This window comes from Crinia signifera, chromosome 4 (genome assembly GCF_055691185.1).
Source record: "Crinia signifera chromosome 4, ASM5569118v1, whole genome shotgun sequence".
Taxonomy (NCBI): Eukaryota; Metazoa; Chordata; class Amphibia; order Anura; family Myobatrachidae; genus Crinia; species Crinia signifera.
In genome coordinates this window covers 232736911-232754589 of record NC_139220.1, presented here as the reverse complement: position 1 = coordinate 232754589, position 17679 = coordinate 232736911, and the positions used below count along the sequence as shown (strand labels likewise).

Here is a 17679-nt window from a genome sequence, read left to right as displayed (position 1 = left end):
GAAGGGCAGCTTGTTTGACTGCAGATATCGCCATTATCTGGAAATAGATTTCTTAGCCTTCAATAGTATAAAACCTAGAGTCCCAACTTTCAGGAGGTGCTGGGAACTTGGGGATCAGAGATCAGGACTGAGCCAGAGCAATCCATTGACAAATATATAAAACAGTACACCAGACGTTTGGAGCTGGAGCAGGCACCGGCTGTTTGAATGCTGATATCTCTGGTTCTGGGTATGATAGAGAAAAGCCGCTAGTGTCGACAGAAAGTGGAGAGTCACAGCTTTTGGAATATACTCTCAGAAAAACTCTCAGTCAGAGACAACCTGAGAAATATGACTGGGAAGTGCAATTAACAGGTCGGATGTGGACTGCTGCTTTGAAGTTGGATATCTCCAGTTCCCCAGGGCCGATTTTCAAAATTCTGGTATCCCTGGAAAAAGGGGATCCTCAGCTATAAGCATAGGGCCCTTATACACCTGGGGCCCCTGGGCAAGTGCCCATTAAGCCCATACGAAAAGACGGCCCTGTAAGCAGCTACAACCAAAGCAGAGATCCGCTGAGCTGACCTCAATGATACCTCTGGAAGCATCCCGTAAGAAAACAGCCGACTCCTGAATAGGCTCAGTCAGCACTCTGGCCTGAGAAATTCATGAGCCCAAATGGTTAACCCAAGGATGGCAACCAGATTTGCAAGGAAACAGCTCTCCCCAGGCAGAGTGGTGGCTTGCGTTAATGGCAGAAGCCTGGCAGAGCGGTGGACAACTCACCCGGCTGGATAAATGGACAGGAGCGTCGTCTACAGATTCCTCTTTGAGGCATTCTACAGAGACCCAACTCCCAGAACTGAAAGCGTACCTATCTTGGACAACCAACACACGGAAGAGTCTACAGGAGGAGGGTTTCTCATCCATTCCTAATAGATGCCAGCAAAAGGGAATTTGACAAGAAATGTCTGGTCATGGTATTTCTAAGCTACCAGTAACTACAGTCTTCCATTTGTTGTGAAAAAAGAAAAAAAAATGCACAGGCCTGTTGCTTCTTTTCAAAAAGCAAGGTGTTTGGAGTTTCCTGAACATCTGTATCCCGAATATGTAAGAATCAACAGATCGCCAGCATGAGAGATGCTGCACCCTGAGAGGACTCTTGTTTGAAAGAATCATCAGACTCCAACACCTCACCTAAGTCTCTGTCCTCCACCTGATTTTCCTGTGACAGCATGTCAGAATAGTCATCCAATTGGAGTATAATCAGCACAGAATGCTTAGAAGGGGGGGGGGAGAATTCCACAGTTGCAATCCCAGTAAGGCACAGGGGGTGTCAGACTAGCATCAAAGGATGTAAGGACTCCACACAAGCATGGGGAGTATATACAAACTCCACACAGTTAAAGTCGTGTGGGGATCGAACCCATGACCTCAGTGCTGTGAGGACGCAATGCAAAAAGTGTTGACAACTCTACAATAGCACAAGTATCTGCCTGAGACAACGTAGTTGAGCTTGGTACAAACAAAAAAGTTCTTGGAAGCTAGTAGCTGCATCTCTGCCAGTCATGTGATATAGGAGACAGACAGACAAATACACAGTCTCACTCACAGAGAGAGAGACCTGGAGGTCAATAGGGCACCGGAGGGAGACAATACACTGCTCTGCAATATAATTGTATAAACCTGCCCCACAGTTGCGCCTAAACATGGATCTGGGTAGAACAGTATTGCTGAGAACAGGATTATTCCAGCCGGTGATAGCTGCTGCAGCACCTTGAAGGTGCCCATACACTGAGCCAGATTTATCTGACACAAATCTGACTAGTTTTTCCCTCTCCCCTGGGAGGCTTTATCCGATTTTGCTTTTGATGTACCTTTTTTCATATGCGATCTGCATGCGATTTGATCGCATGTACCTGATTTGGATGGGCGCCCGGCAAAATGCAGATATGTGGTCCCCGTAGCTGCTAGGGGGTATCGGAAGCAGATGGTGGTGGGGGCGGGCAGCAGACCTTGCAAGAAGCAGCGGCGGCGGCTGGGAACTACGGTAGCGACATTTGCCGGGAGCTGGGGCGGAATGCAGAATTTTGAAGTGACTGGCCGGATGTTCATTGGCTGAGAGAATTCTCTCATTCAATCAGATGTAGTGATTGCAAAGTTAAAAAATAAATGAGAAACAAATAACTTATTGTAGGCTGGAGCTCTGTCCAGCAATGACAAGCTCCTAAGACACATTTCTTAAAAGGTGCCCACACACTAGAAAGATTTTTTTGACGATCGCCAATTTGTAACCGATCATGCGACCAGATCGGCCAATTTTACTGATTTTTGCCGGAAATCAGCAGATCTCGATCGGATGCATGTGTCTTTTGCTAAATCTTGTAATCTTACATGCTGCATGACAGATCAGAAGATTTAGCAAAAAATCAATAGGAATGCACATCGGAAATGTGAGTTTGCCTGAAATCTTTTAGACAAAATATTTCAAGGAAAATTTATGCACACAACTTAAGTCTAGCGTGTGGGCACCTTAAGACTAGGGGCTGCTGGGGAATAGAAGGGGGGGGGAGCTCCACACTTAATTTAAAGTGACAGCTCCCACTGACGACCTGTCTATAACCCAGTGTAATCTCCCTCCAGTGCTCTTAGTGGATGAAAGAGAAAAAGGCATAAATGAGAAAAGAGCCTTTCCATGAAGTTGAACTGTACAGCTAGTGGCCTAATCCCAAAAAAACAATAAGTATTTCCACATAAAAATATCCAGAAATAGATCTGTGCTAAAAACACATATAATGGCAAGTTGAAAGATGCGAAACGTTACCCCATTGGGTGCGCAAATAGTACTTTTCACGGCGCGCCTATTCATTTGCAATCAGCATGAAGAAAATCATCAAGTGCATATGGTCCAGCAATCTTGTGTCATTTTAGATGGGATATCTGGTACAATTTGATCATTGAATCTTGCCCGTAGACAGAAGAAAAAAACAAAAAAAAGAACAGACCCTTTGGAGGACACCTAGCGTTAGTGGGTGTAGGTGGGAGCTGGAGTCATAAAAGACAGAAGAAATGGTCAGGGTTAAAGGGACAGCAGGACAACGTAGATCAAGGGACTGAAGGATTTGCAGTGGTCCATAGTGTCAAAAACAGTATTGAAGTCAAGCAGAATAAGCAAAGGGTAGTGGCCCTTAGATCTTGCAACAAGGAGATCGTTGCAGATGAGAGAAGTTTCATTGAAGTGTAGAGATGCCAGAATGACAGGGGTCAAGCATGGGTGAAGGCAGTAAGGTGGTATTAGACAATTTCCTCAAGGAATTTGGAGGCAAAAGGAGAGAGATGGGTTGGCAGTTAGAAAGGCAGAGGGGACAGTGTCTGATGAGATTGAGGAGGTGGGCTAGATGAGAGCAGGCAATAAGAGAGGAGGAGGCGGGAGAGCATCGGATCAGATACGGAGATAGTAAGGGGGAAGGAATTGCTGATGGCCATGCCTTCCCATATACAAGGGCGAAGACTGTCCGACTTGATAAAAGGGATGGAGCAATCTGCACATTTGAACACTTTAAACAGGAAATTGTGTGCAATAAAACAAATGAATCATGTCTTTGTTATCAACACACTTACTTTTAGGACAAGTTGGAATAGGTGTAAACATATTTAGGAGTATTCAATGTTTTTTGAGAGTCTGGCTCACCGCTCACTGTTTTGTGTCCCTGTGATCTCGCTGAAGTGCTCACCACTTTTTCTTATCTCCTCATTTCTGACTTCCTCAGTATTCAACGTGTGGCCAGCTCACTGACCCCTTTTGCGAACTTAGCATAATTATGCGAGTTCAAATGGGAGTGCTGTAACTGGAGACTTCTCTGCTTTCTCCTGCTCTCCACGTGAGCTGGTCAGAGTGGGATATTCCTGAGCAGTGTGATCATCCCAGCAGCTTGTGTTCCTCACATTTGTGGACTTGTATTTTTTTACAAAGGTTTAGAAAGGTAAATGTTTTGTTCAGTATTTATTTTACAACAAATGGCTGTGTGACTACAGTATTTATTTTACAACAAATGGCTGTGTGACTATTTTAATTGGGTTTGTGCAGACGGGTGTATTTTGTTCTGTTTGGCCTTTATCCTTGTGTTGTGCTTTTAGCATTGTTTCTTTGCCCTGTGTTTTTATTTAATTTATTTTATAATTGTTAGCGTGTTTAAAAGCCTGTTTGGGGGTTAGGTGAGGAAGAAGAGAGGAAGCATGGGAAATTACTAGGAGCATTCCAAAATGATTTCTTATTGGTTACCATTAAAATAACTTATTAAATTCCAAATAAATTAATATAGAAGTACAGCATTATAGCACTTGCAAGAAATACATTAGAGTACATTTTTTTTTAATTTATAAGCCATAAAAAACAAAAAAAATAACAACTTTAACAAAGATAGCCCTACAGTTCACCTAAAAAAGATGCCGAGGGAAAAATGGAGAACTGCTCTAAAAAAAGAAACCAGCAGGACTCGCAATTTGTGCATTGAATACACTTTGAGAGAGACACTAAAATCCCCATTGAACAGAAATGGGGAGAAGTGCAGGGTGAACTGAGTTAGCTTCGCAAAATATTTTTGGAGAAGCAACAGAGCTGAATACAGGGAAGCACAAAATAGGAGAGAAAAGTTCACCACTCTCCAAAAAACATGCACACTCACCGTTATTTACGGCGACAAAGGAGCATTGAATTTATGCCATTGAACATGCAATGTCAGTAGTGTTCTCTTTGCAGTTGCTGGTTGAGTGTTAATTGGTGAAATTTCCCCTAAAATTAAGGGCTGGGTTTTGCTAAAATTAACGAACGTCTGCTCATTCATGTCAACATGATGGAATTTCAATAAATTCAAGTTAAAAGTAGCAATTGGAACTCTCCAATTGTTGTTAGTACCGGAGCCATGAAGGCTAATTATTACCAAAACCACAGCTCTCTAAAGGAGGTCTGCCAGCTCCTAAAATGTAACTTTTTAAACACATCCTGTAACATGGCAATTAGAAGCTGATTGGATGGTACTTAATCTCCGTTGTCCCGGTATCCAGTCCCTGGGTGGGCAATGTCTAGGTCGACAGTCACTAGTTCGACACCTAAGAATGGTCAACAATGACAGGTCAACACAAGCTTAATGTCAAAATGTACAAGTTTTTAATGTTTTTTTGTTTAGAACTTTTTGGTTCATACTAGAGTGAGGCACCATGCCAAAAGCATAGGGAGCCATGCGTGGGTACGTGGTACACTTATACTGTGTCCATGTCGACATATGTCAACATAGACACCCAAAACATGAAAAACTTGTCCACCTTTTGAGTGTCGACCATGCACATGTCAACCTAGACACTGTCAACCCATTATTCCAGAACCCTTTGTCGGTTAGGGGCAGATTTTTTAAGCCCGGTGAAGTGATACTTTATCACCTGCCAATCAGCTCCCAACTGTCAAGTTATAGGCTGGGTTTGAGAATTGGCGGTTAGGAGCCAATTGGGTGGTGATAAAGTACCAGCCACTTTATCACTTTACCAGGCTTAAAAATGTGCCCCTTAGTTTGGTAGCAGTGACATGCTTAGTGAAATACAATTGGAAAGGCAGGAAATAAATGCTGAGGCTACTGAAAAACTAGCTCCCTTGTAGTGATATTTCTAGGATCTGGCCAGGGCAGGACACTGGGGTATGGGCAAAGCGTGAAAGGGTGGCCTGGGCACCCAATATAACAGTTGGGGGCAATCCCGGGCCACAGAAGTCACCACCAGTGACTTTGGCGGTGCTAGGCCCGCACCCAATGGTGACGTCGGAGGGCCTGGCAAAGGGGAAGTACCGGGCCATCTACGGCGGTGCTAGGTTTCCCCGTGTGCATTGGCAGGGACAGACAGCAGGCTGTTTGAGCAGGGCACATTTTGCCCTTTAAAAATGTATCTAAATCTGTGAAACAGCCTAGCACGAACACTACACTTGTAAGACATTTTGTTATGACACTACCTTTTGGCATGCTTGTAACAAACATGAAGGATTTTATTTTCTATTTACCGATCATAATGAGTCACTGCTCTTTCAATGACTCATGAATGTAACAACATAATACTACTACAAGCTACCTACTATAAAACCAAATAGTATTAAATACACAAATAAAGAACATTTATATTGGACTTTGTTAGGAACTTAACTATTAGGTGACTACTTATCCCCTGAAGACAAATGCAGATAGATACCATCAGAACACCATGCAATAATTTTTCCAGCCAACCGGTCTCTTGATCAGGGAAATACTGAATGGTTGCATACAATACTGTATTAAGGAAGCCATGAAACACACTGACAAGTGAAAGGAGTAAAAATATAACTATAAACTTGTACATGTATTAAACAATAATATTTTGACTAGCGTCTGCTCATCCAGCCGATAGAAGTTCCAGGTGTTACATTAAGCTAAACACCCATAACCACCTGATTATTGCCACCAAAGCTGCACTGACACGGGAAGGTATGGTCTCAACAAGACCTCTTAAGGTGGATACCTGCTCCTGATGATGCTGGGAAATCCAGGGAAACGCGTTGAGCACAAGTGACCAATGCTGCTGTGAAACTCTTTCATCCCTCACCTATCAAGGGACGTGTCCACCCTCCCACAGATGATCCTCCAAAATTTCTGGATTCAAAAATCGTATGGGATACAGCCTTATTCCTAATCATCCAGTTCATTTCAAGAGGACATACTTATTGGGACATCCTGAGTCCTTGAAATTATAGGACAAACCTTAGGACACTCCGTCACAGATACTGGCTTCCAAAACCGACCAGGCACAAATGGGATGGTAATATACAGCCTTTCATTTAATATTTTTAAATGTTTGCTTTTAAAGTAATTCATCATTTTATAATTATTTGTTTTTATTTTCATTATATTATATTTAATAAATTGTTATATACTTTTGAGAACCGTGTACTATAGATTTATTACAGCCAGCGCTGGCACACACCCTCTTTCTTTTTCTTAACAATATATTGGGCTTGACAAACCCTTGTGCCAGCTGCTGTTTGATAGCGCACCACACAACAATTTGTTTGTTTCACAAAGTTTAACTGGTCTGCAGCAACATTTGGGTAGGTGGCACATGTCAATGTAGGATGTACATGAATGCCGGGGCCAAAGATTTACCAGCAGAACATTGTTAGAGAATCACACTGCATCCTAATGCCATCACTTAAACAAGGTATACACACCGGGCCATGCACATGTAAGAAATACGATTCATCAGAGCAGGCCACCTTCTTACATATTTCCATTGTCTAGTTCTGATGCTCACATGCCCATTGTAGAAGCTTTCAGTGGGGAACAAGGATCAGGCATGGGCATGCTGATTAGTTTGCGGCTATGCAGCCCCATTAGCTGCAAGCTACGATCCCTGTGTTCTAACAACTATTAAAGCCAGCATTAACGCTTTAGCAATAAATGCAACAGTATCTATTGGACCAGGTGTGCTAGCCTTCACTCCCCATACCGGGAGTGGGCAATTATTTCAGCTGGGGGGCCACTTAACACTTCCAGTAAGTATTTGAGGGCCACACACAAAATATGTTGTATATACAATACCCATCACCAAAAATGCTGAAATATTTTTAAATCAAGAATATTTTGATAAAACATTATCCTACAGCAGGGGTGTCCGGACTTTTGTAACCAGTTATCTGCTCTTTGTACACTTACTTACTAGTGATCTACCAGCGTCTCCCTCTGTGCAAAATATTCCCCTCCCAATCCAATAGGCCCAAAACGTACATGGTGCTGACACAATGAGCCAAAAGTCACATCATGCCTTGTTGAAATATCATTAATATAGACCACAGTTGTGGATGAACATAGCAGGCAACACTCAACGGAGTTGGCAAAACAGTGTATTGGATCAATCAAATATACATGAAATTATTTGCCAGGATGTCATCATGTTTCGAAGAGAGGGAGAGCGCGCGCAAGAGAGCGAATGAGACCTAGATAGCGGCATCTACCATTTTACCCCCCTCTTCTCTTAACACAGCTGCCCCTGAGACCACCCCCCCCCCCAAGAGCGCACAATTAAATGGGGGGGGGGGTTGGAGCCAATGAACAAATGTCCAAAGCGGCACACCAGCTTTGACTGGCGTTTCGGCTCTGCCCCGCAAGCCGCCCAGCATCTCACAGCATTTCACATCACAGGAGGAAATCCCGTCTCTCCTTGGGACTGCTGTGCCGCAATGGCACTCAGCTCAGTTTGACTGCTTATCATTGCCCTACAGTTTTGAGCACTGGGGCGGCCGGGAAGGTTTAGCGGGTCCACAGGCCGCATGTTGCCCACCCCTGCCACACACGCACCAAGTCTTTGATGCCCATGACCCTGTTTGCCAGTTCACCTGTTGTCTTTCCATGGACCACTTAAAGAAGGTTCTAACCAATACATATTGGGCACACTCCATAATACCAGCCATTTGTAGCAAAAAAAAAGGAAGTTCTCTTTGATCTAACATCTTCTACTGTAAAGACCCATCTGATGTGCCCACCTCTACTACCAATATTGTTAGTGCTTTGCTGAGGATCCATACCCAACTATATTCATTATGGCGATTGGCTGTATTAGGATTGGTAGGTCCAATTTCTTAATTCCATTCTAATTTGCTAAGGGGGCCTCCTCACAATATTATGACCTATCCATAAGAATAAACTAGTCTTTACACTAGGCTGTTTTAGCAGGGTGCCATGCCCTGGCCTTTTTTCCGGCACCCTGTTATAAAAGCCTGCTATGCCAAGCCACCACCGTTTGAATAGATGACAGGGGCATCACCCTGAGAGATTAGAGGAAGCACAGCAGCCAACAGCCCAGCAGCCACAAAGGATATGACTTTACACCTCACCCTACAACCCATCTGGCCATACACTCATTTAAAATGTGTGTACCATAATTAATGTTTACTGTACCACACATGGTGCGTTCAGTGTTTTTTTTTTCCTTATATGCCCCCCTTCCAAGTTCCTGAGGCAAAAAAAAAACAAGCAGGAAAGAAACTTAAGGGTACTTCAGTCATATTTACTTGAAGCACGTGTGTGTGTGTGTGTGTGTGTGTGTGTGTGTGTGTGTGTGTGTGTGTGTGTGTGTGTGTGTGTGTGTGTGTGTGTGTGTGTGTGTGTGTGTGTGTGTGTGTATACTTCTATAAAAACACACACAACTGAAACAGTGTTAAACATTTTTATACTCTGTTGAGGAATTTTGGGACATACATTAGACAGGTTCAGATACTACTAAGGCCCCCAAATAATACCCCTTTTACACCAAAATCCCTGGTCGGACCCTGGTCTTTGAACACGGGACCCAGCTTCATACCCCATTTACACAGCACTGTGACCCAGGTCTGTGCCGTTTACACTGAACCTGGGTCAGCCCTGCTTTTTCCCTATGGATAACATTAAAAATGTCCATTTTAGGACTGATAAACTGCCATCCAACCTGCTCTCAATGATTTAAAATAAAAAATAAAAGACATGACAAGTTAGCATTGAATAATGTTGGTTTGTTTATTTTGTAAAATATTTTTCAAAAAGTTTTATTCAGTGCTCAAGCGCACATAGCGGTATAAAAGTGCAGCATCACCCATGTGCTCTCCCCAGCCCCCTTCCTCTGCAGCAGCAGACCGAATCTCCTCAATTAATATTGAGCATAATTAAGTTCAATTTATATCATTGGTTCGGCCTTCCGACACAGTTCAGATTTTTCATATGGCGCGCCCTGTAGAAATTAATTTCCAACCCCTGCACTAGTAGATATATCTGCAGAACAAATGATCTGCAGCTATAACTACAGACGGATCGGGCAGCCCATTGACAGATTTGCCGACCCATTGATCTGTCAATCACCAGTATGTACTAGCCCCTCGTGGTTAGGGTTTTCCTTTGCGTCGTTTTTTCCCTTTTTAATTCTTTGTTCCTCCAAGGTAGTTCATGAAAGGAGGAAGAGAAACAAATATATATGGTATAGTAGGTCTATGATAGAAATAAATATTTTGAAAAAGGGATGTAAATCTTCCCCCTCGGTGTGGTGTTGTCCTATTATTCTTATGGGGTCACCTCAGTGTAGACTTGAAAACTCGCTTACATAAAGCTTACATTCATTTAGAATATTGAAAACATAACGGTTTCTTTAGGCTATCCACGTATGCCACACACAGATAAACCATAATGAGTGCTCACACGAATGCTTAAACCAACTGGATGTGTCCTCATATAAAGGTTTCTTTCAAATTACTCCTTTTGGTTTCAAAGTAATATTTCTTTATTTTCCAAAAAAGCTTCACACAACTTCCAAAATAAATGCTTACAGCTACCGCACAAGATGGAACCACAGTTTACAACAAGACTGCAATTTCGGTGATAATGAACCCAGGCATGCTCACCTACCGGCAGAATTGAAAACTGGCTGTGTGGACCTGTGCCTAAAATGCACCCATTTTACGCACAGGTCCACGCAGCCAGTTTTAAATTCTGCCGGTAGGTGAGCATGCCCGGGTTCATTATCACCGAAATTGCAGTCTTGTTGTAAACTGTGGTTCCATCTTGTGAGGTACCTGTTAGCATTTATTTTGGAAGTTTTATGTGAAGCTTTTTTGGAGGAGACACACCCAGTTGGTGTAATCATTCGTGTGAGCACTCATTGTGCTTTATCTGTGTGTGGCATACGTGGATAGCCTAAAGAAACAGTTATATGTTTTCAAAATTCTGAATGAATGTAAGCTTTATGTAAGCAAATTTTCAAGTCTAAACTGAGGTGACCCCATAAGAATAATAGGACAACACCACCCAGAGGGGGAAGATTTACATATCTTTTTTCAAATATTTATTTCTATCATAGACCTACTATACCATAATTTTTTTCTCTTCCTCCTTTCATGAACTACCTTGGAGGAACAAAATAATTAAAAAGGGAAAAAACTACGCAAAAGGAAAACCCTAACCACGAGGGGACTATTACATTTTGGATTTCAGGTGATAAGAGCACCATTAAAATGGCCATCTTGTGTGTGTTTTAAGTATGTGTAGTGTGTTTTTAGTATTTGATTTTAGGAGGTTTGGCGACCTCCATTACGATGGTCTTTATATAGCTGCTCTTGGCGGTTTCAATTCTGTCAAATTATTTTATTGTGTAAATCACCAGTGGCTCATGCAGCAGCTGTATGGAAGGTTGGCAGAATGCCTGCACACACACAGACCGATGCATCAATATAGGTTTAGATGCATCGGGCATCGCCTGTGCTGCACAATTTGAACTGTGAAGGATCTCATTCACTGTCGATAAGCAAGAGAACTGTGCATCACATAATCCACAACAAGCTTGGTTATGTCAAAGTTTGTGCACAGTGAGTGTCCAAGCATCTGTGAAGCAGAAGTTGGCGAGAATGGGCGTTTGCTTGACCTATCAGCATGCTTGCCCTCTTTGTGAAGAAATTGGATAACAGCTCTTTGCGCGGATCTGGAGGAATCCTTCATGCATCCTACACAAAATAACTTTCCAGGGATTTAGAAACTGAGGTGAAGCTGTTCACTACACATGCCATCTATCGGCAAACAAATTATATACAAGTAATAGTCAGATGTATTTAACATTTGCAACAATATAAAAAAAAAAAAAAAAATCATGGTTAGTACACTGTCTCCAAAAATAAATTTTATAGCAAAAACATTTGGTTTCATACGCTCATTGCTAACTCCCAACAAAAGCAAAGGATGTGCCGAACACAACAAGCCCAACCGACAGGAAATTGGATGTGGTGGGACAAAGAGGGACAAACAACGGAACAGGAGGTGTGCTAATTGACTTACTGAAGTCGATTAACACACCTTTTTGGGTCTTATGTTTCTTTGTAACCGAGGCATTCCTATAACATGGGGCTCCATGTGTTAAAAGCCTGTAAAGTCGCCTCTTTGTGTACTATACGAATCATTAATTGGTTTATTATTTCTTAGTACCTACTAGAAAATATGCCCTTATTTGTATGACAATATCAAAATGCAGAAGTATAATAAAAAATTTTTTCTGGGTTGAGAACTTGGAAATAGGTCATCAAAACCCATACCAGATTGTTCACCAAATTAATGGGCAAAGTGTTTTCTCCAGCAATAAAAGCCAGTGGCCGCTATCCTTTTAGCACAGGTGTATTTTGCCCAATAAAAATGGCTGGGTATATTGCAAATAAATGACAGATGGTCATTATAACCGTATCCAACTAGTGATTATTTTTAACCAGCCAAAAATGGACCATGTATTTTTGCACATCGGGCAGCTGCTTACTAGGGCTTAGGCTTGCATAATACCTGGTAACATCAAGTATCAGGGCTATGGGACGCCAGCATTGGGGTGAATAGGATAGCCCCAGCTGAATCTATTAGTGGTGAAGCACCACTGCTAATAAGCTAGCGTTATTCAATGTAGGGTTCATTCTAGCACACTGCACCTTTCAAAACCTGTGCAGTTACTCTTTCCAGCTTGTAGTGTTACGCTCTGCTTTGGTGCTTCTAGCCCAGTCCTGGTCTGTATATCACTGAGATACATACCAGACTCTGTGCAAAGAGCAACACCACAGGCAGGAAAGACTAGAGCTGCACAGGTTTTGAAATGTGCTAGAATGAACACTAGCCCAATGTATTTATAATAGCACCACATTAGCAAGCACTGTATGGAGAATATGTAATAACTCACATCAGTCCTTGCCCCTTTGGAGTTTAATCATTTTGAATAGAAGAAATGTCAAACTTTCTAAAGAGGACAAGGGGAGAAGTTGTACATATAAAACACAAGCAGCTACTACTTAATTATCACGCACTTTTTATAAAACTATAGCTAGTAGCTTATGTGACGTACCACTAAGTCAGGATCTATTTTGTCACACCAATTAAACTACCAGGGTGTTTGTGGACAATGGTAGCGACTCATTTTAACATGGGGAGAATGTGAAATCTGCTAATTACAGGGCACTAGTAAGAATTGTATCCATTTCCCCAAGTACTGACTATTGAGCTATCATGGTGTCCAAGAATCCGTTATACACGATAAAAAAAACTACAAACTTGCTTTTGCATAACACCCAGTGTCGGCTCATAGCTTCTTTGAGAGACAAGGGCGCTGGTGGCTCTGCAGTCCAAAGATTCGACACCTTAATGATTCAGCCAGGTACAGGGACTTGTGCATGCACACCGAGTGGTTCTCAGCAAAGTTGCATGCACCTTGAATTTGTCAGGCTCAGGGACCAGCTCATCCACACAAGCAGCGTCAACAAGTCCAGCAGGCTCCAAATCTACGAATGTACACAACGCCGGCTTCTTCTGCATCAACTGCAACCCATAGAACAAGCCAGATATGACTGGCAGTAAAGCTGGGAGAGGCTTCCTATTAGAAGCACTCTCTCTTTCAATCATGGCCCGGGGTGGCAGTCGCAGAGAGGGAAACCACCTCTACCTGCAGCCCCAAGGTAAATCTGCTACTGACCATGTAACAGAAAAACAGTACTGTATTTAATAGATATTTTAGCTTGTCAAAACTGAAGAGGTTGGAGATCAACCCCTTCAGTGGTGTGTTTTTTTTGTGGGGGAGCACTCCCCACGGCGAGTTTTTATGGGGAGCGCTCCCTTAAAAAAACCACCACTGCCTCCCTGTGTCCGGGCAGTGCCGCTGAACTGCCAATCAGCCGTTGCCCGGTGCCCCATCCCCGGCAGCCAGCTTGTCATAAGCCAGCGCCAGGGACTTCAATAGAAAAGCCGCAGGGGGAGGAGGAGGTGCGGCAGAGGGGAGGGAGCTGGGCAGCGCTGAAGCTGCCTGAGTTCAGCTATTGAACTCAGCAGCGCTGCCCGGCTCTAAACAGTGGCAATCCCGAGAATTTTCCAGGCTTGCCAGACTGGGCACTAAGGCACAGCCTAGAAAATTCTCGGAATTGCCACTGAAGGGGTTAAAAGGTATGGTCATGGAGTGGAGGCAGTTATTTTGCCATCAGTACATTTATCAGGGAAAATGTACTAAGCCTTGGCGAGTGATAAAGTGGAGAGATAAAGTCCCAGGCAATCAGCTCCTAACTCCCATGTTACAGGTTGTATTAAAATATAAAAATAAAAGCCTAGTACATCTGCCTCTCAGACACTTTTACCCCTAAAACACACAGGCATGGTTTTGAAGCATTTTCTACCTGCCCATACAGCCTCTAAACACACACTTTGGTGCCAATAGTCCAAAAGCAATACAAATAAATGTATCATACACTTTCTGACAAGCTTGAGCTTAGACCAATTTCATTGTCTGTCAAGTTCGAAAAGGTTAGTTCTAGATAAAATACAATGGAAGTTCTATGAGAATTCTAATTAAGTACACTATGCTGCAAGGAATCTTCAGCAAGCATTATCGAAGATTATTATTAATTACAATTTATTTAGAAGGTGCCATGCATGGTTTGCACAGTACATATGGCACACACTAGAAAATACATGGTACAAAGAGATAATTATTACAGATACTAAAACAGAGCAGAGATAACAATTAGCGCCACAATTCGCAGTACACAATACAGCTGAGATGTAGGGAAGTAAAGTTGCTGTCCGCATACTACCAGAGGTAGGAAGTCACATGTAGAGATGAATGTTGACATGTGAGAAGAGATGCGGAAATAGATATTCTGTAATTGAAGAGCAAGAGAAGCAAGCTGTGAGGCGAAAGGTATGGCGAGCGGCCTCAGTACTAGGTTATGCGGATGGGTACGCTTTAATGAATAGGTGGATTTCAGTGCCCGTTTGAAGCTTTGCACGGCTGGGGAGAACTAATAAAGCTCATTAAGGTAAATGGCGGGTGGCAGCATGGGCAAAATCTTGGATAAGCACATGGATGCAGTGACCAGGGTAGAGGAAAGAGGTCAGTCATTTTATGACCAGAGAGGATGGGAGGAAGTATGTAAGAAAAGGAGGTTGGAGATGCATAGAGCATTGGAGTTAGAGATGGTCCTTGTATGCGAGGGTGAGGAGTTAGAAGAGGATTCCTTATAGAATGGGAGCAATTGTAGATTTTTTGTAAGGGGTTTGGCAGAAGTAGAGCAACAGGAGAGGAAGATATGTCTAGCTGCAGAGTGGAGAACAGACTGGAGTGGAGCAAGCTTGAGGGGCCGTGAGTAGACTGTTGCAGTAGTCGAGCTGTAAGTGAATGATAAGCTGAGTTGCAGCGAAGTTGCTTAGCTGGAACAAAAAGGATTGAGCCAATTGTGACACACAAGCAGTGGAGTTAGGGGGAACTGAGATAAGGTTGTTAACATTGATGGAGATGTTAGGGGAAGGAGTAATAAGTCTGGCTGGAGGATAGATGAGGTTGGTTTTGTTTATGTTTAGCTTCAGGGAGCACTCTGACATCCAAGAGGATATGGCAGAGAGGCAGCTTGATACCAGAGAGGACAGAGTAGAGGTCAGGAGAGGCATGGTTTAGTTATGTTTAGTCAGCATAGAGGTGGTATTTAAGGTCAAGGGCACCTATGAGCGCAACCAGGGAGAGGCATACAGAGAGAAGAGATGGGGACCTAGGACAGAATCTTATGGGACCCCAACAGGGAGGATGGAAGGGGTGAAATGGAGCCAGACACTGTAAAGGACCGGTTAATGAGGTGAGAGATTTGTACCAGGCCAGAACATACCTGCTGTTAAAGCAAAGAAAAAAGCAAAACGCTTATCCAGAGCTTATAACTAGTCGTTTCAATGGCGATGTATAGGAAATCATAGATACTTTAAAAATAAAATAACTTCTCCATAGCAAGCAAATAAAATGCCAAACAAAAATATTAATTATAAACATTTGAAGATAATGATTGTTCTTTTGTATAGAGCAACTTGCTGTATTGGCAGAGAAGGTGACAAACAGGCTGACTAAAAACTTTATTTTTTTTTTTTTCAAAGAAAAATAGCACAAAAGTGTGTAACTGAACAAAGACCAACCGCCAAGGAGAATGCATTGACGTCTTATTTTGCTCACCATTTTTATCGGCGCTGAGACAAGCTGTCAATGATAGAGCAAGTTTCCATTTAGATTACAATAAAAAATATAATGTAATTAGCTTTCACACATGCATTACCAACAACAGCAACAACTATCAGCAACATTGATCACTGTTATTGCTCTCTTCGGAATCTCCGCTTAAGTCACACTAGAGGTAAGACTTTATGCCCAAGGAACTGTTGCAACACCACTTGCAGGAAGCAATAAATATTGTAAGCTTAAGGACATCAGTTTCAACTATGCTATGTATTCTGCACATACCAACATTAACCATTTTAGAACCAAAAGGTCACGCCACATGTAAATAAAGATCCAAGGGAGCCACCACCTTCTGAAGGGTAACATGCTAACAACCCACCATAATAAGACAATGTTCTTCATGCACTGAATATAGTCTGCAGTGAAGTAACCCCCCGCCCCCCCCAGCATGGGCCAACAGGCCTTCTATATATAATTGCTGCTTCTGAAGCAGCTAGGCCACTGACAAGCTGTGGCATGACCCACAAATGCTCGATGCAATGAATGCAGCCCTGGGATAATTGACAAAGTACTACAGACACCCACAGGCAACAAGTCACATACGGTATATGGCAACATATGCCAAGTCACCTTAACCTAATTGTTACTTACTGCACAGATGAGCTACAAAGTAATAACTCATAATAAAAATTAACTTCTGCAACTGATCTTCAATCATTCTATTTGCAGTCACTTACTGTTCTGCATAATTAAGGGTATTCACTTCAAATAGTATATATATATTATATATATATATATATATATATATATATATATATATACATACATACATACATACATATATACACATATATATACATACATACTTACATACACACAAATTAATAGAAAACCCCCAGCAATGACCTCGGCACCAGTGGGCGCCTACACCAGGCGGCAATAACTTCGATGTCACAGATAAGAGATCTCCCTTCTGGCAGACAGCAGAAGCGGGTAAGGTGCGGGTGTGCTGTGTCCCGGAGCAGCAGCAGCAGCGTGTGTGCCCGCAGCACCGGGATACAGACACGTGTCCGCCAGCACTGGGCACCCTCTCTATAGATGTGTCACACAGATCTCTTCCCCACTGCACGGAGAGCAGAGAGACCGGTAACACGGTTGTTGCGCCGGCCGGTGCCGGGGGGGGCCTCCGAGCTGCTCCCTACCATTCTCTTCACCGTGCAGACTCAGGTGGCTCTCCTCCGGGGCTCTCAGCCATCTATCGGAGATATCCTGTGTGGGGGATGGTCCCTCGGCCGGTTGAAGAGCGCACCCAGCTGCCGTCTCCGCTCCGGACCCAGCGGAGGATGAGTCTTTCATAATGGAGCTACCACTCCGGACTGACGGCGGAGGAGGAGGAGGACTGCTGCGGGCGCTCTGCTGTCAGTCACGTGCCCGCGTGACGTCAGGCGTGTAAAGGCCGGCGCGCGTCGCGTCACTGGGTTGAAAGACGTGAGGGCGCGAGCGCTGTGGAATGCTGAAAGCAGGCTTTCCCTCCCGGGGGCGTGGCCGTGCGGATGCTAATTACTCCGCGGATGACGTGACCGCATATTTATTAAGCAGTTATAACTGCGGGAGTTATCACTTTTTAAAGCAATTTAGTAAGCAAGTTAGCAATACACACATATTTAA

At 43.1% G+C, this 17679-nt stretch overlaps 1 protein-coding gene across 2 annotated transcripts in view; it reads right to left on the bottom strand.

Moving 5' to 3' along the window:
- Nucleotides 1-17447, bottom strand: part of TRPM7 (transient receptor potential cation channel subfamily M member 7) — a 103069-nt gene extending 85622 nt beyond the window's left edge. The window contains exon 1 of one of the 2 annotated variants that reach the window (XM_083183976.1): nucleotides 17214-17447. In XM_083183976.1, the coding sequence (XP_083040102.1) occupies nucleotides 17214-17216 (3 nt within the window). In that variant the 5' untranslated portion in view covers nucleotides 17217-17447. The remainder of the gene's footprint in view (nucleotides 1-17213) is intronic. The other variant, XM_083183975.1, reaches the window with a different exon arrangement.
- Nucleotides 17448-17679: the final 232 nt, after the last annotated feature.